The sequence below is a fragment of the Magnolia sinica genome, chromosome 14 (assembly GCF_029962835.1).
Source record: "Magnolia sinica isolate HGM2019 chromosome 14, MsV1, whole genome shotgun sequence".
Taxonomy (NCBI): domain Eukaryota; kingdom Viridiplantae; phylum Streptophyta; class Magnoliopsida; order Magnoliales; family Magnoliaceae; genus Magnolia; species Magnolia sinica.
In genome coordinates, this window is record NC_080586.1 from 51,969,111 (window position 1) to 51,994,588 (window position 25,478).

Sequence of the window (25,478 nt, forward strand, 5' to 3'; positions counted from 1 at the left end):
TAAGCTTCAACTACTTCAAGAGAATAATATGTGATAAAACAATCTCACAAGTAAGGTTTGTTTGACCCTGGATTAACCTTAGGATAGGTCATACAATTTGCACTTATATCATAAGTCATTTGATAATTTTATACGTCATTTTTCGACTAGTCCTAGTCATGGTCCGACTAGTCCAGACATTGGCTCGACCAGTCCAAGAATCCCCTCAACTAGTCCAAGGTTTGTTGTGAATTTTTAATATTTTCAGTTGGACCCTCGACCAATCCTGGAGACTACTCGACCATTCGAGTGAATAGTGCTCAACCATTTGAGAAAGCTCGACTCAAAGTCCAGTAACATTCTGGGTCCCACTCAATCAGTTGAGTGTAGGGCTTGACCAGTCGAGCAGGCCACTCGACCAATCGAGCAAGCCACTTGACCAGTCGAGTAGCAATCTTATCTTATCGCGCCAGAAAGTTTGAAATATTATTGGTCCTTTGACCAGTCGAACTGACCACTAGGCCAGTCGAGTGAACAGTATTTTTTCCTATCAATTGAGAATGATTTTTAGAGTTTTTCAATTCATTCAAAGCTATTCAAGTCACAACTCTGAGAAACTTGTCCCCACATTCTAGAAGCTAATTGGTTAGTATTTAAGATTCTTTTAATACAATTTTTTGCATTTGATTTTGTGATCTCTATTTAATTCTATTTCTTTTGGAAAGGAAATATTGATTTTACCCTTTTTGAGATCAAAATCAAATTAAGCTAACCCAGGTTGATTTATTCTAAAAATCATTTAAACCTAAGAACCCTTTCATATGTGAGATTAGACATTGAACATCTACATCGAATTGGTTCTACCGGGCTTCATCAGAAGAAGAATCTTCAGATAAGTACATTTTAATTTTGTGTATTTGGTTTGTAAGATTGCCAGAAAATCTTTCATTTTTAGTTTTAACTGAGATAGCCAGAAAATCTCAGTGAGTAGGATTTTTAATTGTGGTATCCCTTTGAAAATACAATTGTGAAGGTTTTAAGTGAACCTTGGAAAACCTATTGCATAGTGAAAGACAATATCCCGTGGGTGAGGATATTGAGAGTGGAGTAGTTGTGTGGCTATTTTCTAACAATTAGTGTACACACAAGCAAACCACTAGAATTGCTGGAGTTGTGGTGAATGTTTATTTTTGTGCATTTGTGGTGAATGATTGTAATTTATTTTCTACACATGTGGTGAATGTTGTAATAACAGTAGATATTTATTTCTGTTTTATTCTTTATTCCTTTGTATTGGTTTGGGACTTTGATACATAGACCGTTCTAGAAATTAGGTTGTCCTACTATAAGCTATTGGTTTTTGGTGTAAGGTTGTCCTTAGAACAACATCTGTATCAACCTCTTAATACTTTTGCATTTGAGGTTGCTTTTACTTCTGCTATTTGGGATTGATAAGTGCTATCTTGTTTTAGTTCTTTCATTAACTCCGCCTTTAAATTTTAATTTGGCATAGTCCTATTCCCCCCCCCCCCCAAGACTTTTAGCTCAGCCTTTTCACCCATGAATGGGCTGAATACTTTAATGGATGGTTGTTGTTAAATGATTTAAATAATGCCAAGCTTGGGCAGTTCTTTTGGATATTTTGGTAAATGAATGATGCTATGTATATTTTGTGCTTACTTCCTGCCAAGCCTATTTGCTCATATTATTTAATGATGATCTTTTTGAGCTTTATAAGAACTGTCCATGGGATGCATGTTATGTGACAACTGATAATTGATTCTCTGTTGATTATTGAATGTCCATAGAAGTGGTTTATTGTGTGTGATTTGGTGATTCCATGCTTTACAATGCATGTCTATCTTGAAGTGTTTCACTGATTATATGCTCACATGGGAATTATCAGTCCTTCGATTGCCTTAATTCTCCCAGTTTCTTTAATGTCAACTTTAGTCATTTGATCTGTTATTGGTATATTAACCTTTGTCAATGACTGACAAAAAGGGGGAGAACAAATCCCACCATAAGAACACATTGGATATATGTTTTTAAGTATGGTGATGCAGGTGATAGGGGGAGCAGCTGCAAGAAGATAGGGGGAGCATCTACTTGAATCAAGATTGTGTGTGAACTCCATAGTATCTTTGTAAAATTATGTAAAGTTCATGTACACACAATTTAGGATGCTGTTCTAGGTATGTTTTAGGTGTTTTGTCACGTAATTGACAAAGGGGGAGATTGAAAGTGCCCTGATTTGTCAATTAACATGAGAGTTGAGTTGGTAAGACAAGTGGGCCCCATATGAAAATCATCAAACATCTGCCTCAACTGGATGTGTACTCCAAACTCATCAAAGGTAAACTAAGCCTTAATCCCATGTCCCAAAACACCCAGGTATATAAACCCTTAAAATGAGTAGAACAACATAGGTGTTTTAGTATGAAAACTTATTTAGTAAAACAGGAAAATTTCTAAGTTTTCAGCCATTCTTGATATATCGATAGCACATTGATGTGATCGAACACCTTTTATCGATGTCCTCAGAAAGCACTCGATATCATCAAATTGAGGACATCTTGTGTCCAATAACCAACTTGATCCTTGGACAAAATTCTCGATAAATTGATGGACTCTTCGATATCATCGGAATTCAAATTCCGATAACATCAAGACAGCTCGATATAATCGAATTCTGGCTAGTTTGTGTTTAGCATGCTGTTAAGGAAAATCTCATATTTATCGATAACTCGAAGCGAGCCTCAATTCCATCGGAACTCAAATTCCGATGATATCGAGGGAGCTTCGATGTTATCAAATTCAGACCAAACTAGTCTAGTGAGTTCAATAGGAAAATCCTCTACAAATGATCGAGGAATCGAGAATGTCTCGATATGATCGAAATTCAAATATCGATGAAATCGATATCTACTCGATATCATTGAAATGGATCAAAGACTGTCCAACAAGCTCTTTTGAAAATCATGTAGAAATTATCGATTTATCGAACAGATTGTCGATGAAATCGAAATTCAAACTCCGATGACATCGACGCGTGCTCGATGACATCGATCCTCAAGCAAAAAGTTTTAGGTATATACTTCAGTGGAGTTTATATCATCGAACCTTGCTTTGGTAGCATCGAAAGTATACGTTCGATGACATCGAAGCAGGCCCGATGATATTGAACTCAGTCAGAATCTAACATCTTTACTACCGTTGGAACTTTTTGTCTATTTAAGGAGAGCTTGTTCTTGGTTGTTGTATTGAGAAAAAAGAGAGAGAGCTTTGAGAGAGTAACTATACATCATCTACCCTAAACCCTTTTTCTCATGGGAGTTCATCCTTCAATCGACCCTCATCATTGATATTTAATAGAGTGGATTGGGGAGTGAACTTCCGTATTCAAGGATCATTCAACTACTACCTTAATGGCAAATCATTGAGTTAGGATCCCTTGAATGCCTAAGACCTTGGAATCTCTCCATTGCTTTAATAGGTAATATTTATTAGAGTAGATTCCAAGATAACTTTGACCCAACCCATCACCTTTATTGGTACATCTTCGAGTGTTGCGGATCAAGGGAGCTGAAGAATCTTCATTAGCAAGGAGAAGATCTTCATCAACGTGCTGAATGGGGCTCACCTACTTATTTGTAAGTTATTAGAGTCTAGAGACCCTTTTGATCATTCCTTTTGAAGGTTTAGGTCAAAGGTGCTTCTCACCCCTTTCAAGTCCTCATAGGAGGCCTCCGACGGGAGAGTACATGTGGGTGTTATGTGTTGATTCTTGCTCTTGTGTAGGGCATAAACTTAGGTCTTTAGTGTAGGTCTTTGCCCTGTCTTGCCTAAAAGTTAGGTTCCTTGTGTGGATCCTTTGCTCTTGTGTAGGGCATAAAACTTAGGTGTTGTGTGTTGACATTTACTCTTGTGTAGGGAATAAACTCTAGGGTCCTTGTGTAGATCCTTGGCCTGTGTAGCCTAAAACCCTAGGTTCCTTGTGTGGATCTTTTGCTCTTGTGTAAGGCATAATACCTAGGTGCTGTGTGTTGACTCTTGCTCCTGTGTGGGGCATAAACTTATGTCTCATGGAGACATGTTAGGTACCTTGTGTAGGTCCTAGAGTTAGCCTTGTGTAGGTTGTACTGGTTTGAAGTAAAGCGATTTGAAACCTCTGTTAGTGAAATCCAGTACAATTAAGGGTTGAGTGCGTCCACCGGGAGTGGAGTAGGCATATAGCCGAATTACTATAAAACGATTGTGTTTGAGATTGTTATTTGCATATTCTCTTATTATGTTTAAATGATCACATGATGCATGATTGTTTAGAACTGATAAGTATGACATCTCACACACAGTTACTTAGTGCATCCATCATAGACTAAATTTATATACTGTTTAGACATTGAATAGTCTTGTAATTGGATCCTCTATTTGGCTTGGAAGCCATTAGAGTCAAGTTGAAGATATCTTGATAAATTGTTATATTAGATCAAGATAATGGCAATAAGATTTTAAATAGTCATAAAATGTTATAAAGTCCTATTCACTCCCCTCTAGGACACTTTGACCTATTCCTACTTCTACTAGAGCGGTCATTGCCACAATTTCAAGCCCGAGCGAACAACCATCATCTTCATTTTGTTGTGTGATATGGGGACATACTTTAGGCCTCTTTTCTAAGAGATGTTATGAGCATCAGCTCGGAATTGTATAGGTCCATGGAAGGGCCCGATGTCAGGAAGGGCTCGACGTATGTCAGAGATGGAGAGATTCTTTTTACCGATGGTCGAATCCAGGGTCATTCTGTGAAACGTAACAGATTGTCCTTCTTTGGCCATTAAGAAGCTTCTCGATTATGACTAGTGTTGTCCGAGTTCTTCGCACTGTGAATGTCTGAGGCCAAAATTCCTTAGTGATTAATCTATTTTTACTAATAACAATATATATCTTTTCTTCTTCTTCTTCTTTTTTTTTCTTTCATCCATTTCCTTTCACAATGATGTGGTGGTGAATCTATCATTCTAATTCGGTGCTCTCCAAACCGTTTGGGAAGGTTTCTAGTCATACCACTCACAAACTTAATCTTCCCTTGGAATCTGACTCATTCGTAGGTTTATGCCCTAAATTGATCTCAGAAAATTTATGAATGGCGTGGATATAACACTTCTACAAAACTTAGTGACATGGACACCATTGAAGTGGGTGGAGCGGGCAAACCTTTCGATGCAAATGTGTAGACGTTCCACGTGGAGCCAACAAACCTTTCCATCGAAACTTCCGGTGCAGATCAGGTGAGACCCCGACCTCACATAAGATGGTGCGGACCTTACTGTGGGTCCCCCTTAGATGTATGTATTCTATATCCACGCTGTTCATCCACTTTTTCAGATTATTTAAGGGCATTAATAAAAAAAAATAAGCAGATCCAGCTATCAGGTGGATCAAGCCATAGGAAAGAGTGGTGATTTAATGTCCTACAATTAAAAACTTTTTAAGGAACATTTTAATTATTTCGTAGTATTTATTTGCCATGTAATATGTTGATAAGGTTACATAAGCCTGGATAAAGGTAAAAAAACAAATATCAGCTTAATCCAAAACTCTTATAACCCATTAACAGTCAATCACCAATGTTTTTATGTCATGGTCCACCTGATAAATGGTTCTGTTTCATTTTTGGGATAATGTGCTAAAATAATATGGAAAAATGGATGAACAATATGGATACAGAATGAATACATCAAGGTGGCTCCACTATAAGGGTTGCACCATCTTGGGTGAGTCCGAGATGAAAACGATTGATTTAGACCGTCCACCTGGTGAGTCTTTTCTAATCCGAGGTAAAAGTCCTTTTTAGGTGCCAGGTTGAAAAGGGCACGAGTTTCTGGCATCCCCAGTGTAAGGGAGCACCTGTAACTTAATGTAAAATCCATTCCCTTCATCCCTCCATCCGGAAATCTTTGCATGCCACGATCAGGAGATTCAGGTATGTTACAGTCTTATTGGGTCACATCATTATCCATTGTATTTAATGTATCATAAAAAATTCTTGTTTATGGCAGGCAGAGGATCAGGAATGATAGTATAATTGTTCCAAGTCGATCCAAGACTCAATGCCCACCACTAAAACCTTCTTAATGCCCACAGTGATACTTATATTCCATCCAATCCATTCATAAGATGATCCCAAGAGGGATGAAGGGAAAACACTAATATTAACATGGTCCAAACTTACATAGGCCTTAAAGATGTTCCAACAGTATTTATTCAATTCAATCCAAACTATTTATTGTTTTCTTGCCTCCTTAAGTCATGAATTTGCCTCTATTTTTATTTATTTTTTTCGTATCATTGTAATATGAATGGTCAAAGCTGATGGGAGGTGTGGATGTTATTTAGACATTGCACTGGACCCCACAAAGCTTTGGAATATAGGAACTCCATAGCTCCTAAAGAGAGTAGTGTTCGTGTTCCCTTTTTCCACAGGCACCGATCAGGTAACACTACCCCCACGGGTGGTGTGGCAATGTTTTGGACGCCATGGGAAAATGTGATGTATGTTTTTTTATTTATCCACGCAGTCCGTCCATTTTAAATTATGATGTGAACCTAAATTTGAAGGAGATCTACCCTATTTCTAAAAATTCTTTGTAAACTTAATTGAAAAGGACGTGTTATAATAAGCAAAAGATATAGTATGTTAAAGATTTTTAAGGATGCTTGGATTACTTTTTACAAAATCACAATTACAAGATGAGAAGATAGAGAACAGTTGAAAGAAATTCAAAAGCATACCAAGTAGCCGAGAGTCATTCAGAAAGTCGACCGAGTAGTTGAGTGGAATAGGGTCGGGTAGGCAAGGAAGCCTGGAGCGGTTACTAGTATATGTGACGAGTTTAGAAGGAAGTTTCTAGAAGGCCATGTAATGCTGAAATTGTTATAGCAACTGTTAGAACTTGGGAAGCATCCAGAATGTCAATAGTACTGAAATGGTTATAGAAACCATCAGAACATGGTAAGAATCTAGATAGTTAGGTTAAGGCTATAAATAATAAATGAATTCAGTAGAAGAAATCGTTTCATACCAACCAAACCAAATTAAACTAAATCTACTTTTAATTATCGGTCATTTACACTACTTAGTGTAATATTTACTTTTACCTGTTGTTTATATTCTTTAGTGTAATAAATAGCAGTAATTAAATAACTTTAGCTGTAACATGAGCCTATACTCATAGGTTGGATTCAGATTGATTATCAGGCAAAGATCTCCATTTAGAGAGAGAATTGTAGTTGTTTTCTACAGCTGACTATAAGAATTTTCTTTTTGTTTTATCTGTATTAAAGAAAAAAATTCATTTCGTACGAAGGTTAAATGTGGGACCCATTTTCAGAGGACGAACCCCATGTTATATTTTGTTTCAAATTTTATATTAAAATTGGAATTTCAAATATTTTGGTTTCCCTCAATATTTGAAATTTATGATGCTTTTGAGTTGTGGGTTTTATCCCACATCAGATTTACCAAAGAAAATTTTCTTATATATAAAATATGCCTTTTACCTTAGGGCTTAAGCCTCATTCAAGAGGCATTTGAATTTGGTCATGCCAATAGTTCTAATCTATGTCATTTACCACATGCACGCTTATGCCAAGCCAAGCCAAGTCGAGTCCGAGTCCGTGTGCGTGTGCATGTGCACGATGTGATGGGACGCACTGCGAGTGCGGGTGCGGGTGTACTCGCGTGGGTGTGTGTGTGTGTGTGTGGGTACTCTCGGAACTTTATTTATGTGAGAGTGTACTCTCACTTAAACCCAACCGATCAAACCCTTTCAAAAGGATGCCTAATGCACCACCTCGAAGTCTATATAAGGATTTTCATTCCAGTTTCAAAAATACGAAAAATCTTTTCTTCAATTGTGAAAACTCTCATTGTCTTTTGGTTTATGAGTTTTGGTTGTTGAGTTCGTCACTAAGTTAACTTAACACTTTCGGGTTAAACTACAGGTAGTTTTAAGCCCGTCTACAGTGAGTACACCGCTAGGATTGGGTTATAATCGTTGTATCTTGGAGGTCGATTGCTCTGGAAACCTATTGCACTTCGGACGCTATCCAAGGGGAGCAAGTTCGATTTCAAGCAGAGTAACTCACGTCACGCCTCGATTCAAATCTATAAGTCTTCTATCTCATATTTAATTTTCTTTTTAGTTTTCGATTTTAAATAGTATATTTAATTCAACCAAATATTCCAATACCCCACACCCTTTGACCATCACCTAATTATCTTAAACAACACTGTGTAAGTGGTTGAATATGTGACCGATCTTATTAGAACTCAATCATATACGAACGATTTCCGTTATATCTGCCTATATTTTTACTTGAGACTGTAGTTGTTTAATTTGAATTAAGCCGCACATTCAAATTTAACATGCCACAATAATTACATGACCAATTTTGAAATCGAACCTCTATATGTTTGGATAAAAATGAAAAATACCTTAAGCTCAAGTGGACAACTTATAGGAAATAGTGATGATTGGACATCCATAGTTAAAAGCTTACTGGGGGCACAAAAGTTTTGGATAACGATGATATATATATATATATATATCTTCATCAAGTTCCGAGTGATCTCATCAACCGGTTACATGACAAGTAAATATTATGGTGGGCCTAGAAAAGTTTCAACGGTGTGTCAGTATTCCCACTGTTTCCTTGTGGTGTGGTCCACCTGAGTTTAAGATGTTATTCCTAAAATGAGCTGGAATAACGGATGTACGGCGTGGATATAAAACATACACTCGACCGCGCCCAACACATTAACACACCACCGGTGGGGGTGTGCTGGCATCACAACCTAATCCGCGTTCTTTTTCCTCACCTCTCCCTCTGACAGTCGACAATTAACTTTCGACGCTTGCCGTCCAATTATTGTCCTCAAATCGGATCAGAAATTTTAACCGCTTTGAGTAAATCTGCAGACATGATCCATCCATTTTAAGCTCCACAATATTTAAAGAGTTCCTGTCCACTTTTGACCTCTCTCTCTGCAGTACGTGGGAGAGGAGGTCTACGATATTATCACAGAGGCGGATCTATGGCATCATTTCCCAAGATTTTGATAATAATACCACGTCAGATCGTGGAAAAGATATCAGTACACGTCAGACTAGCGACAATACACCGTGGCTCGATGGGTGATCGCGGCAAGATGGGAAGATACAAAACGCTTCATCATCTCTTTTCTATCTAAAAAACACCAGAACTCCTCTGTTTGGTAGACTCCACCAAAAAAGCAATCCATACGCCGGAAATCTGACTCCATTCCGCCGGAAGCCTGACACCTTTCGCCGTATCTTCGGTCGAGCGCTTCCGAAAGCAGTCTCCATCAGGCGGAGAGAGTCCTTGAAGGTAACGTAAGAAAGACCGGTTATGTAGTCCGCAGGGCCACAGGAAACCGTGATCCGTGGTTCGTCCCTCAATACATGTTGGCCGGACGGTCCATGCTGCGGACGGTCCTGCGGACTACTGCTTATGGTCACCCCCTGGATTACATTCTCTCTCTCTTCACTCTCGGATGGCTTTCGCAGGAAGCAGATTCGCTGGTGTACCACACACCAGCGATATAGCTGATGTGGGTACGTGTCGTGCGAAGACGGGAAACGGATTGGCTGCTCCCCCTGCCACCAGCCATTGGCCGGTGGTCGGTGCTCTATGGCCCTGCCTGGCCCTGCCATGATGTATGTGTTTCATCCATTCTGTCCATCTATTTTTATAGATCATTTTATGGTACGAAAGAAAAAATGAGATATATCTCAATCTCAAGTGGACCACATTACAGGAAACAGTGTTGAATGAACGTTGACCATTAAAAACGTTATGGGGCCATAAAAGTTTTGGATCAAGCTGATATTTAATGTTTCCCATCATCGGGTCCGTATGACCTAATCAACAGATTGGATGTCAAATAAACGGTACAGTGGGCCTTAGGAGGATTTTAATGGTGGATATCTGATCATTATTTTTTTTTCCTGTGGTGTGGTCCACATAAGATTTTTATCCCTATCATTTTTTGTATCAAGCCCTAAAAGAATTCGTAAAAATGGATGAACGGAATGGATGAAACACATGCATCATGGTGGGGTCCACAGAGTACCGACCATCAGCCACGTATCAAGGGGAGTAGCCAATCCGTCTCCGCGAATACGAGCGCTAACACTCCTCGATATCCGAGTTGTACGGACGGTTCAAAGTAGATGAAAGTTAAATGACTGCAAAATAATGTATTTATCGCATTCACACCTTTTATCAGTTCCTTGATATCATTTAGAGTTTTATCTATAAGAAAAAAATAGCACGAATCATATGCAAATAAGGATAATGATTTTTACCGTTAAAACATTCGTAGGACCCACCACAACGTTTATTTTCCATCCAACCTATTCATGATGTTACAAAGACATAAATAAAAAAGAAAGCAAATATCATATGATCCAAAACTTCCGCAGCCCCGAAAGGATTTCAATGGTAGATGTTCATTCCCCACTCCTTTTTGCAGTGTGGTCCGCATGGATGAACACGTACCTCATGATGGGACCCACGTAACTTGCTGACGTCAACACGAGCTATATTGGTGGTATGGTACACTGGCCAATCCGCTTCCAAAATACACACCAGCGGGGAACCACTCAATCGGAGTACTGTAACGGTGAGACTTTTCCATCTCAACTGTTTCCCATGGTTTAGCCCTCCTGAGAATTGAATCGGAAACGGATTGGCTACACCCACTGCCACTAGCCCGTTGGGTGGTGGTCGGTGCTACGTGGGCCTCACAATGATGTACGTATTTCATGCATGCCATTCATCCATTTTTACAGATCATTAGGGTTTGATCTAAAAATGAGATTGGTATAAATCTCATGACCACGTCACAGGAAAATAATAGTGATTGGATATCCACCATTAAAATTCACCTGAGGCCCACTGTACCATTTATTTGACATCCAATCGTTGATTAGGTAATGCTGATCCAAACGAAGATGAAGGGAAAAAACAAATATCAGCTTGATCCAAAACTTTTATGACCCTAGAAAGCTTTTAATGGTCTAAGCTCATTCAACACTGTTTCTAGTAACGTGGTCACAGGGTGGCGCACACCTAATGAACGGAGTCGATCTCATCTGTAGGAAGTCGTTCCGTCCACGTCCGCCAAATCACACCACGAAAGTCACGCAGGCGTTTTCGTTTTGCCTCTTTTCCGAGAATAGGGACAAATCTCGTTCTCGAAAATTTCTTGGGAGATTATCATAGTTTTACGTCTTTCCCGTGATATCACCGGGGAAATCTTTTTGAAAAAATGTTAAAAAGTATTCATTATCATTAATAAATATTTTAGATTTTTAACTATGTAGATAAAAATGAATTATTTTAACTCCTAAATATTTTTATATTACAACGGCGATAATTCACGATAAGTTCAAAATAGGCGGAAATTCTTTAAATATCTCGATATTAAATTAATATTCGCGAATATATCAAATCTCGGCGATATTTGTCGCAAAGGTGTCCAGTTAAGTTCACGTCATGGGTAGCTTCACTCAAAAATCACTCCACAATTATCATCCTGACCTTTGATTTTTGGAGTTGAATGTCAGCCATTGAAAATCCTTTTCAAGTTCATATACAGATAATGACGGTCAAAGACATCTGATCAGTTACATTTTCTTACGGTGGTATGTAAATGTTGGAATTCAGAACGTGGACAGTTCCGATCATCGGGGAAACGGATTGGCTACTCCCCCTGCCACCAGCCCGGTGGCTGATGGTTGGTACTCCGTGGGCCCGACGATGATGTATGTCTTTCATCCATTTTTACAGATAATTTTAATTTTAGGGCTTGATCCCAAAAATAAGAGGGATATAATTCTCAGATGTACCACACCATAGGAAACAATAGTGATTGGATATCCACCGGTAAAATCCTCCTAAGGCCGTTTATTTGACATCCAATCTGTTGATTAGGTCATACAGACGAAGGAAGAAAAACAAGGATCAGCTAGATCCAAAACTTTTATGGCCCTTAAGAAGTTTTTAATGGTCGATGTTCATTCAACACTGTTCCTGTAACGTGGTTCACTTGAGATTGATATATACTCAATTTTGGTCTCATATCATAAAATGATCTCGAAAAATAGATGGACGGCATGGATGAAACACATACATCATGGTGGGGCCCACAGAGCACCGACCACCAGCCATTGGCTGGTGGCAGGGGGGAGTAGCCAATCTGTTTCCGATCATTGTGCCCCAGCTGGGCATGCTGGGATCATGAGCCGTGATAGAGGCAAAAAATGAACTCTTGCCACGCTACATCCTTTGCGTCGGGAATATGACCGTTGGATTTTGAATATCTGAGATCTCGAAAGCTTTTGTTTTGGAAAAGGTTTCAGGAGAAGAATCATGGCCAGCAACGGGAAGCATTCGGCAACGAAGCCGCCTCCAACGCCCTCTCCCTTACGAACTTCCAAATTCTTTCAGGTAATTCCTAAAATTTCTATAGATGAATCTAATTCAATTACAGCTTCTTGTTATATCTGCAATGGTGAGATTATCATTGCTTTTTTTTTTTTTTTGGGTATTCCATTTTCGAATTTTGAAATTATTCGTTGTTCATGAGTTGAATGAAAATAGAATTAAGGACTACGAGTGATGTTCTTCAGAGTCCGTTTAGACGTTTTGTCAGCCATGAAACAGGGGATGGCTCCTTAATTAGTCACCCAGGCATGTTTTTCCGGTCAACCCACTGTTTTCGTAGGACATCCATGCCATTCAAACGGCAGTCTCCATCTTGAAGATTACTCCTATAAAAAATCAAGGTCCACACCCATATGTTGCGTCGAACTGTCTACATGGTATGGATGTCCTGCGAAGTCCTGCACAAATAGGCGATCTTGATGATGGGGCCTACTGTTTGCATGGTAAGGATGTCCTACACGAGTGGCATGACAAATCTCATTCTTAGGAATTTCTCTAGAGATTTTCAAATTTTGAGGTTTTTCCCTGGATATTATGAGGAAAATTTTGCTAAAAATAAAAAGTAAAAATTAAATATTATAAATTAATAAATCAATTATATATATATATATATATATCTTCGAGGGAACTTCCCATGAGGTCAAGCTGTGTGGGCCCCTCCGTAATGTGTGTCAAACATCAACACCGTGCATTTAATGGGTCCCCTTTAGGTTGTGGTATATCCCAAAAATTAGCCATTTAGTAATTCAGGTGGGCCATACCACACCCATATGTTGCGTCGAACTGTCTACATGGTATGGATGTCCTGCGAAGTCCTGCACAAATAGGCGATCTTGATGATGGGGCCTACTGTTTGCATGGTAAGGATGTCCTACACGAGTGGCATGACAAATCTCATTCTTAGGAATTTCTCTAGAGATTTTCAAATTTTGAGGTTTTTCCCTGGATATTATGAGGAAAATTTTGCTAAAAATAAAAAGTAAAAATTAAATATTATAAATTAATACTTTGGCTATATATATATATATAGTCCTCCGAGGTTGGCCTCATGGGAACTTCCCATGAGGTCAAGCTGTGTGGGCCCCACCGTGATGTGTGTCGAACATCAACACCGTGCATTTGATGGGTCCCCTTTAGGTTATGAGATATGTCAAAAATCAGCCGTATATGGAACTCAGGTGGGTCATACCATCTAAAACCATGCCTAAAACATATAAAAGCATTTGGTGGGGTCCACCTGATTATAAAAGCACTTGGTGGGGCCCACTTGATTTTTGGATGTGGCTGAAACTTGGTCTGACCTCTCATCCAAGTGGGATACACACAATTAATGGGCTGGATCTGTGAACCACATCTCAGTGGGCCCAATAAATGATTATTAATGTTTCAATGGGAGGGTAACCCCTCTCAACTGTTGTATGTGGTGTGTCCCACCCAAGTCATGGATTGACTTGATTTTTAAGCTTGTGGCCGACTATGGAATGGTGCATCAGTCCCCATGAAACCCCCGATTTTTACCCTTATCCAAAATTGTTTCCTTTTTCCATGGCCCACCAAAGTTTTGGATTAGGGTTAAAGTAAGGCGTTGCAGGTTTCATGGGGTGCTGCAACACATGGACGGTTCAGATTTTGGGCCCACATCACGTGTGATGAGTTCTGAAAAAGTTCTCACGAGTTCGTGAGAACTGGTGCGCAGGTGAGCATTCCTCTCTCTCTCTCTCTCTCTCTCTCTTTATATATATATATATATATATATATATATATAGACACACACACATACATACATACATACGAGGAATTATTGAACATTTAAATGAGTTTCACATGTAAACTGAGATAATTTTGTGATAAAGTCGTGAAAAGCTCACAATATTATGGTGATAATAACGCGTAGCTGATTTCTCATGAAAATATCGCAATAATTTCAAAATTTCATCCATATTTATCATAGTGATTATTATTCCTAGTGGTTTAAGGGCCTAGCTTGATGTGTTCCATCAGTCGTAGGGCTCTGAGTGCATGGATTAGGGCTTAGCAATCAATATTAAAGTCAACACCACATCATGCATTCAAGTCATGGAAGGGGCAACCTGTGGAAAGGCAACTTGGCCAGAGCTCAGCTGCCACAAGGTGAAAAGGGCTACCTGGGAGGCTAGAGTGAGAGCCAACATAGGGTGAATAAGGTTACTTCAATAAAGGTCGGAGTGAGTGCTGCTGTGCAATGATACAATCCTAGCGGTTTAAGGATCTAGCTTGACACGTTCCATCAGTCCAGGGGATTTTAGTATATATTAGTTAGGTTCTTAACATGTTTGTCACCTATAGGTGATTAGTTCCCTCTAAGAAACTTGCCTGTGTGAAAAATATTGTGGACATCATATCATTGAAAAAGACTGCTTAAACAAGTGAAAAGTTGCATTCAATTAATATTTTTATAAATTCGAGATCTTGCGGCTAGTTGTAGGGGTTGCGTACTTCATTTGGAAGAAATCTGCTTCTGTTTTTCATTTATCTACTGCCTGTGGTTTACAATATGTTCCAAGGTTTGGGATCCAAATGAAGGAATGTCGTATTCATAATTTTCAATAAGATGACTTAGACATGAGATAAGAAATAAATACAAAAAGGTGTTAGTCTTTTCTTCTCTTTTCTTTCTTTTTTTCTTCCTCCACGTTGGCATCAAGATGTCCACAGTTTTCCAATAAATGAAACACAGCCACTGTTAATGAATAACTAAAATCCGATCAACTTAACAACATCTTTATGCAATTTCAGATTTGGGTGACTGACCTAAAACCTGTATGGCAAATACATTCTCTTGAAATAGCTCCTTTTTTTTTTTGGTTATTATGTAGAATGCTGCACTAGTACTCCCTAGATGCAGGCATTCTTTTTCCTTACAGATATCAAGTTGAGAATGTGCTTGAACAGTAGAACTTTTAGTTGTTTCATCGTGTTTTGTCTACTAATATTGCCAGAAAATTTAAAATTTGGAATGCACGTCTTTTGCCTTGTAAATCAATATGCAAATTGCTTTATTTCATAGAATAGTTTGTTAGAAAGCTATTGCATACTCAAGGTCTTACAATATGATCATTTTCTTTGTGCAAAATGGTTGGATGGAGAGATATTGAGATGGTGCTGTTTGATTAAAATGTAAGGGATTCCAATCAGTTCTTTGTTGGTGGAATTCTTTGAAAACCTTTGTTTGGCACCGAAGATGCTTTCTGAAAAGCATCCATTGTGCATTGGCCATGATATTATGTATCATTATGCTTTGCGAATGCGGTAATTAGTTTCACAAATCATTAACAGATGATACAACTCTTTCTTGCTCCTAACTGTTGCTTAGCTTATATGTAAGAAGATGAAATTTATTTCTTAAAATCACTTGGTGGAGAGATGGGATTTCACAATGCTCTTTGATGTAGAACATGTTGATTGGTGTCTTTGCTATTTCTTTCAGTTATATATCTAAAGCATTTGTTTTTTTCCATTGCCTCTGATAGGCCAATATGCGGATTTTGATTTCTGGGGGAGCTGGATTCATTGGTTCTCACCTAGTGGACAAATTGATGGAAAATGAAAAAAATGAGGTAACCTCCTTTCAGTCCTTTCTCTATTTATATTAATAAAGTGTTGAAAGGACATAAATACCCTCAGTAACAAAGGAAAAAATTCCACCAATATCTTAAACAAGAATTCTAATCAAACAAAAATAATGAATCAATCTAAAACTCTAATTTGACTTTAATTAAGAGAAAAGAAGGGCTAGGCTCATATCCACCATCCAAGTGGGCCTTACAGCCGTATGTGATCCGATAATTAATCAAGCTTACGAATCAGGCCTGAATCAGGCCCGTTGAATAACTTTGCCCATTGATTTCATGTGCAAGCCCTCACACTAACATCATAAATGGTTCTGTTTCTTTAATTGGGCCTCAATAGAAATTTTTTCAAAACATAGGCACCGTTCTGGCCTGTTTATTAATTGGGCATCAAAATCAGGCCCTAATATGCCGTAACATGAACTGCTGACCTCTATTATAGTTCGGAGCCTGACCCATATAGGGTTGGGACCTGATGGGCTAGCCCGACCTTTTGCTAACCCTAGGTAAAATTACTGCGGACCTGGCTTTACAGATGTCTTCTTGATGCTACTAATGAATGAGCCAAAATTTTGAGTTCAAGTATAGAAATAAAGTTGTCCTTTTTAGTTAGAAAGATGTATCTCTCTTTGATTGACATGTTTTTTGTTACCCAGGTGATTGTTGTTGATAACTTCTTCACTGGGTCAAAGGACAATCTTAGAAAATGGATTGGTCATCCAAGATTTGAGCTTATACGTCATGGTATCTTCCTTCGGATTTTTATTTTTTTACTTGATGAAACTAATGCATTCGAACCTATATGGATACTACTAAAGACTGTTTTGTGTATGCAAACAATCCATTATCTAGGTAATTATTTGAAAAATGTGGTATATTGATTAAGAAATTGAGCTTTAACTGGTACATTTTCATACTCTGAAAGTTCGAATTTTTTTCATCATTCCCACAAGCTAGGAAGTTTTATATATGAATGTTAATATGTCATGGTATTTTCCTTTGGATTTTTTTACTTGATGAAACTAATGCATTCAAACCTGGATGAATACTAGTAAAGACTGTTTTATGTATGCAAATAGTCTATTGTCTAGGTAATTATTTGAAACATGTGGCATATTGATTAAGAAATTGAGCTTTAATGGGTATATTTTCATACTTTTAAAGTTCAGATTCTTTTCATCATTCCCACAGGCTAAGAAGTTTATATATATGAATGTTAATATGTCATCTGTTGCGCATATTAATCAATTTACCGCTATTTGGCTGAATCATGTTTGGACGTGTGTGCGCGTGCGCGTGTGCGTGCGTGCGTGTGTGTGAGAACTTAAACAAGGTCCCTATTTATCGCTTCCATTGTCTATGTGAGAAGAATGCATAAATGAAAAAGGTTGTTCTCATCAGTTGTGGAATAAAAGAATTACTTTTTAAATAACAAGCATGATTTTTCTTCACTTTTTTAGCATAACATTCTTTGGATCTATCAATAGTTTTGTAACTTCATATTGGTATTGATTTATATGAATCCCTAAACATATGACATTCACTTCCATCCAGATGTAACAGAAACACTGCTAATCGAGGTTGATCAAATCTATCATTTAGCTTGCCCAGCTTCCCCGATTTTCTACAAATATAATCCTGTAAAGGTGAATTAGTTATCTCATTTATGAATTTATTTTATCACTGTATATGTAAGTTTACCTTTCCAAGTGGATCATGTTGGTACTTTGGAGTGCTTATGCATGGCATCTTAGTATATTTATGCATATTCGAGCTACTTCTCATATTGTCAGCATTCTGTCCCGATGTTACCTAAACTGCCAACTCTCCCATGTTTTGATACCAAATCGCACGATCTAATTATGGGTCATTTACAATCCTGATTGCTAGTTTGGATGCTCGGAAATTGTGATCTTAATTTAAGTTGTTATGTAAATCTATAATTAGAAACTTAGAACACAGAAATTTATACTGTGATTAATGCAATAGCATGCATATATACACTACTATGAATGAGGGACTATAAAAATGACATTATTTCATATATAAATTATAGTATCAATTCGTATGTAAAACAAGATCATACATAATGTATGAACTGAGCAACCTACATGATCCTACCCTAGCATACCCCCACATTGGAGGGAGTAGCATACCATGTTACCCTTTCCCATTTCTGTATACGTACCAGAGTGACCTGTGATCCAGGAAAACCTTGTTTTGTCCAGTTCCAGAAGTTGCTTTAGCATGTATCACCTGTTCCGTGAACTTAATTCTAGGAACCGTATATTATAGAACGTATTGGTAACCACCAAATTGGTTTCTGTTGACTATTAAGGAAAGGGTAACTGCAAGAGAATCCATGGTCAAAGTGGAAACATGCTGAGCAAATTTCAAAGTGGTTATGGTTATCATTTTCTTTTTCTTTTTTGAATATCTTAATCCGGTCATTAGAGGATCTCTTGACATTCAAAGTTATGGATGCAGTTTTTTTTGCTTTCCTTTTACCGAGATTTGGCATGAGCCAGACAACTAACTGGTGTTTCACTAGTGAACAATAGGCATAGTTGCTTATGATAATGACCAACACAAAGTACGAATCCAGGATGTATTTCTACTGCTTTGGTTGTTCATTTACAGATAGTTGAATCCCTGCATATTCTAAAATATTGGCATGTTCTTTTGTTACCTGCTTTTCCTTCTCAATGGGTTAGATTCAGTAATTTTGTTCCACTTAGATTTATTTTCGGCTAGCATCAGCCTCAACAAATATCGAAGCAGCAAAGTTGACACCTGAAACCCAACTGAGATCACCTAAATTGCTTGCATGTTCAAACAAGGAATCTGGAACCCTTTCTCAAATACTACTAGAGAAATCAAGGACCATGAAGTATTGCAAGAAGCCATGTGCATTTGCACTGTTAACACATTTGTAGTTGTAGAGTAGCTTCAGGGCCTCACCCGAAACAGTAGCTTTGCAATTCAAAGATAAATCCAATCTGAACATGACCTATTAGCCCCCATCTATCCTTACATAATGCTGAAAGAAATTCAAACTTGTGTAAGGACCTCCATCAGGAAAAAATTGTATCAGAACAAGGGAGTAAATGACAATTTGGTGAGATGGCAACGAGAACTAGAAGCATGGTCTCTTTGATGAAAAATAACTGAACTGGGACTCCTGTTTGACTCAGATTCCAAGCTTGGCTTTCCACCTCAGTATTTTTTTTCTCCTCTCTGCAGAAAATGTGGGGTATTGGGATCTATTTTGTACTCTTCTTTTCTCTGATACTGTTAGTTTGTTCACCGCCTGTCTGAAGCTTCTGCGCATATGGTGTGTCCAGATGAACTATAAGCCATGTCATCCTCACATGCATCCCTCCTGTTTTCCTAAAGGTTAATCTGTTTCTATGCTTGTTGAACTTGAGTGATGGTCTGATTGGAAAATGTGATTTTTAACAGACAATTAAGACGAATGTTATTGGCACGCTGAATATGTTGGGTCTTGCTAAGCGAGTTGGAGCAAGGTTGGACTTTTTTTATTGGGTTTGCCCTTTACTTATGTTTGTGATTTTTACGTATGCATGTTCCTTAAAGCAGAACTTTCAATTTTAACAGGATTTTGCTGACGTCTACTTCAGAGGTCTATGGAGATCCTCTTGAACATCCCCAAACAGAAGAGTATTGGGGCAATGTTAACCCGATTGGTACTTTTACACTCCTAGGAAATAGTTTTCTGGTTATTCTTTTATGTGGATGCTTTTCCTTATTGATTTTGTTTAGGTTTGTTACTAGATTCGGGATAGTTTTCTTGTATGCAAACAGTTCTAACCAAGCATTTACATTACGGCCAGTTTGCAAACAGATATTAAATGGACTTCAACAACCATTAATTTCCTGACAGCATGGGGCCCAGGGCTCTACATTTTTTTAAGTGTTTTTAGGTGGAACCCAGCAAATGAAATGTTTGTTTTTCAGCGCCATGCCAAAACATAAAGAACATCTCATTTAGCAGGGTTTCTCCACACAAATTGACAACTAAAACCCTGATGTTGGGCCATGGGCCCCACATCATGCGTAACTATTGGTAACTGGGATACGTTTGGATTTCTGTAATGAAAGCACCATCTCATCTATTATAGACTTTTAGCTATGCAGCTTATTGAGCTTTTTTAGGTGTGTGGCAATGTTGCTTGTGTATTAAATGCTGACAATCATTTTTGTCCATGGTTCATGGTTTGCAGGACTCCACTTAATGGAGTCATGAGTTCATACTCAGATATGTAACAGTGGTTTCATATTGAAGGACATTACATGTATTGCAGGAGTCAGGAGTTGCTATGATGAGGGAAAGCGTGTAGCTGAGACGCTGATGTTTGATTATCACAGGCAGCATGGCATAGGTAAAATATGCCACCCATTGAATTTCTAAAAAAAAGAAAAAAAAGAAAAAAAAAGAAGCAGTGATACTTTTTCTATGTTGCTATTGATCAATATTTCTCTGTTGACATATAAAAAATGATATTCCTCTGTTGATAAATAAAAAAATATATATTTGGGCATGTGAAGAACATGACATTAATCCTTATGTATGCTCTTGATGTTTGGATATTTCCTGTGACAGAAATCCGCATTGCTAGGATTTTCAATACTTACGGGCCGCGCATGAATATTGATGATGGGAGAGTAGTTAGCAATTTCATCGCTCAAGCACTCAGGTAGTTCCTAACTTTTTATTTACTTGAGTAATCCGAGGATTTATTTATTTATTTTGTTGATTGATAGAAAGGAAAAATTTATATATTTAAAAAGAAAAGAAAGATATAAATCAAGAAATAGGGAAACAAGTTCCCGACACAGAGAAGACTGATGAACACCTTATTTCGCTAGTTATGTACCAATCCATTTGCCTCGCTTTCCACCCTGATATTTAAAGCATAGTTCAAAAACTCGACTTGATGTTCAACTGGGTTGGGTTGACTGAAGGAGTCAACTCGACTCAACATCTAATCAATGTAAATTGAAAATATTAGGAATGTCAATAGATATTTAGAATAGTAAAATTATGTATAAGTAATAAAAAAATGTAACTCAAACCACCAAAAACATAGTTACCTCACTAGTTAAGGGTGTTGCCTCCTTTGGTTGAGGTCGGGGGCTCCCACATTTACTTTTAATAAAATCTCCTCCTTAGGAGTTGAGTGGCTAGGTTCGTGTCACACCACGTGTTAGGTTTTTCAAAATGCAGTGAAAAAAAAAAAAAAAAAAAGAACTTCTCAAAAGTATAGATTGTTAGTTTAAACCGTATGGATCCCGTGCAGATATCTCCATGTTTTTTATTTTTATTTTTATTTATTTTATTTTAATCCTCGATTTGGAATGCAGTGGTCATTTGGTATTCATTTTCACACATATCTAAGTTTATTGTTCTGCTCCAATTTTATGCAGGGGTGAGCCCCTGACGGTTCAAGCTCCAGGAACGCAAACCCGAAGTTTCTGTTATGTTTCTGACATGGTATGTTGTAGATGCTTTCTTCCTCCTTGACTTTCAATATTATGCAAAAATGACTTTTGTTTGAACTATAATAGTTACATTTGTCATGTAATGCCTTTTCTTATCTTGAAAAAGGTTGATGGCCTTATCCGACTCATGGAAGGAGATCATACTGGACCAATTAACATTGGAAACCCAGGTTAGTTCCTATCAGGCTTCATTATACAGAGGAAAGTTATTAGGCATTGTGTTCTGCTATGGTTTGATTATTCATGTTTGGACTTCAATATGCTCTAAAAGACTTCAATTGTGTCATGTAGGTGAATTCACAATGATGGAACTTGCCGAAACTGTGCAGGAGGTGGGTATTTGATATTTTCTTTTTCTGAAGACATCTCTTTCTTCTGAATCTGCACTTTTATGCATATGGTATGTGAATTCCAGATTTTTTAGAACCATCATCTCTAGTCTCTCTGATAATTAGAATAACTGATAATTTTTGAATTATTATGTTAGGATTCATTAACAAGTCATGTTTATGCTTTCTATTTTTTTTCTGATTGATGGTTTTCTAAAACAAATGGTATTTGGCACTGTCAACTGAACTGTACATCAGAACTTGGTTTATAAACCATCTATACCATCAGAACTATGAACATAGAAGTACCTGATGATTGATCTTTAAACCATTAAAAAAAAGGGAAAAAACTATACTCGTGAATTTGCAATCATCATCGTCTATGCCTCATCCCTATTAATTGGGGTCGGTTGCATGAACCCTGTTCCACCATTCTACTCTATTAAGGGCCATAACTTCAGTTAGATGATAGATTATCAAGTATATTCTTGTTATCTCCACCCACATCCTTTTGGGCCTTCCCCTTGCCTTTTTAAAGTCTTCAACTTATACTAACTCACTCCTAAGTGGTACAATTCTTGGTCTCCAATGCTTATGACCAGACCATCTAAGTCTACTTTATCTTACCACCTGTTGGTGCTACTTTTAAGTTCCCTAATTCATTTCTAATTCAATCATTCATCTTGCCACTCATCCATATACCAACATCCTCATTTCAGCTATAATCATCCTATGAACATGTTGTTCTTCAACTGCCCAACATTTTGTGTCATAAAGAATGGCTGGTCTTATAACTATCTATAAAATTTCTATTTTAGTTTGAGCGGGTACACAATGATCACAGAAACTCCAGAGGCACATCACCATTTCTTCCACTCTACTTGAATTCTGTAGGCAACATCCTTCTCAATCTTTCCACTCTCATGAATTATCGACCCAAGATACCGATAGTGATCATTTTGGGAAACTTCTTGATCAACAATTTTAACTAATTCCTCAATTCCACTTCTATTGTTACTGAAATTGTGCTCCACATACTCTGTTTTAGTCTGACTAATTTTTATTCTGTTAGATTCTAAAGCACCTCTCCATAAATCTAACATTGGGCTTATGCTGTCATCTTGTCAACCTAAACTATGTCATCTGCAAACAATATACATCATGGGATCTCTTCCTGCAAATGCCTCGTTAACTCATTCATAGACAATGCGGAGAGGTATGGGCTCAATGCCGATGCCTATAAGCCTATAGTAAATGGGAACTCACTTGTCTTTCCACTAGTGGTCCTTTTATTTGTTACCCGCTTCCTTACACAAATCCTTAATCATGTCAATATATCCTATTGAAACCTCCTTTCTTTCCTACATCCTAACTCCCACTAAATTAACTATCTAGGACCCTATCATATGCTTTCTCTATCGTAGATCATACAACAATGAATTGTCCTATGAATGTTCTGTACATTACGACATGATCCATGAACCATCTCCACGATTAGAATGACCAACAGACCATACCAGATGACCTTCTACACCTCCAAATGGTTTTAAAGGGGATAAAAACTATTACCCAGAGTACTATCACATAAATGGTAAATCCCAGAATATAAAACTAAAACTTTCAATAAGTATTATCTATGTAGATAAGTATTTCCAATATGTGGGCAAAAGCTATCATAGAACAAAGTGGGAATGTAAGTTAAGGATCTGTCATCATTCACGTTACTTCAAATTTTGGGTTGATTTTTGGGAAAATAAAAACACGTTTCTTTGAGGGTGATATATGAAACTCATAAACTAGTATGTAAATGCAGTTAATTAATCCCTCCGTGCCAATCAAAGTCGTGGATAACACTCCAGACGATCCGCGGCAGAGGAAGCCCGACATCACGAAAGCCAAGGAATTGCTAGGTTGGGAGCCCACGGTCACATTGCGAGAGGGCCTTCCGCTGATGGAACATGACTTCAGGGTGCGGCTCGGTGTTCAGAAGAAGTGCCAAACATAGATACAATCTAGTTCATACATGTTTATATGCCCTCAATAGCCAGAAGGTGACTATTAAATTGGCCTCTGAAAATGGGACCCATGCTTTCTCACACCCATCCAATGGCTGCAAGGTAATTTGCTGCCTGTGTGCCCCACCACATACCATCAGTCCCTTAGTGTTTCTTTACTAGTGTTTATGGGTTTATGATTATTACCCTATCAGTCAAATGATTATATTGGTTTTCTTCAGTACCTCTACAAATGTGCCCCCTGGCATGGTATGGAAACTAAGTTTTTCTTTCTTTCTTGCACCGACTATCATGAAGTTTCATGATTAATTTAAGCAAATTTTCATTTGAAGCAACCAAACGCATTCTTCTTCTTCTTCTTCTTCTTCTTCTTCTCTGCACAGCACACCGGTTGACCCATGGTTGGTAATCCAAACATTGGTATTGGTTTGTACTGGTCTGTTGTGGATGGACCGAGTGCCAAAAATACACCACATCAAAAGATCAGACCACAACCAGTCTTGGGGTCTTTTTTTTTTTTTTTTTTTTCATGGTTAAGATCGTCCTATCAAAGATATATTTGGGTTACTGTCAATCAACGGTGAGATGATGCAAACCAACGGTTGGGATGACAAAAACAGGCTTGAATTTCAAGGCCTGTGGGTTGAACCAGCGAGTAGGCCTGCAACGATCTGACTGACTTAACTGCTACAACCGGCGGGCTGCATCTGAACATTTCCAGCAGTTTGGCGATTGCAGCTGTCTGATGCCCCATTGATGGATTTGGCCCGAAAAATAGCAGCGATTGAGTTTGTGTGACATCTGATGAGCAGTTTAAATGGTCCAACTAAAGTTGGTTCAAATATCATTTCCGCAACCGTGGAAATCTTTAAGTTGGTAGCTGTCCGAATCATAGGCCCAACAGTGGCGCCCATGATCCAAAGCTTCACCCATCAAATGGTCCAAATAGTGCGTGATCTAAGAAATGCACCAATCAAATGATCCCAGCTGTCCCTACGCTGCTGGATAGCTGACTGCAGATGGGCAGTTAATAAAATCAATGGCAACGGTCTACAGTCAACAAGCCAGTGTATTAATGTTAGGATCATTTTATTGCTTTGAGTGGGCTATTGGGCAATGCTAGCTGTACGATCTGTGGCCTTTTAGACGGATAGTATAATGTTAGTGTCAACGGTCCATATTCAAATGGAAGAGTCATATTAATTGGATGGCTAGATGTGGTTTTTATTACATAGACCATCCATCCGTTTGGATTCACCAACAGGCTGGGCCACAGACTGAGATAGGCACCTTCCCGTGGTTAAAGAAAGGTCCCCATTACTTCATGAACTCATATAGACACCCCACATTAAGAGAAACCAAATTTACTTGCCGACTGTTAATCACCAACTAAAATAATTGTACTACTAAAAGTAGACTTAGGAAGCAATTATCTGATTGGATCAGCCAAAAATCAGAGCACACAAGTTACAGACTAAGCAAGGAAG

At 38.0% G+C, this 25,478-nt stretch overlaps 1 protein-coding gene across 1 annotated transcript; it reads left to right on the forward strand.

Annotated features, from left to right (window-relative positions):
• Positions 1 to 9,236: 9,236 nt before the first annotated feature.
• Positions 9,237 to 24,211, forward strand: LOC131225596 (UDP-glucuronic acid decarboxylase 5). Its single transcript, XM_058221148.1, has 13 exons — positions 9,237 to 9,393; positions 12,432 to 12,519; positions 16,026 to 16,112; positions 16,781 to 16,868; positions 17,679 to 17,770; positions 19,587 to 19,651; positions 19,743 to 19,831; positions 20,450 to 20,527; positions 20,749 to 20,842; positions 21,573 to 21,639; positions 21,754 to 21,817; positions 21,939 to 21,979; positions 23,790 to 24,211. Exons 2-13 carry the CDS (start codon positions 12,442 to 12,444, stop codon positions 23,979 to 23,981), a joined length of 1,035 nt encoding a protein of 344 aa, XP_058077131.1. The 5' UTR covers positions 9,237 to 9,393; positions 12,432 to 12,441; the 3' UTR covers positions 23,982 to 24,211.
• The last annotated feature ends 1,267 nt before the right edge of the window (positions 24,212 to 25,478 follow it).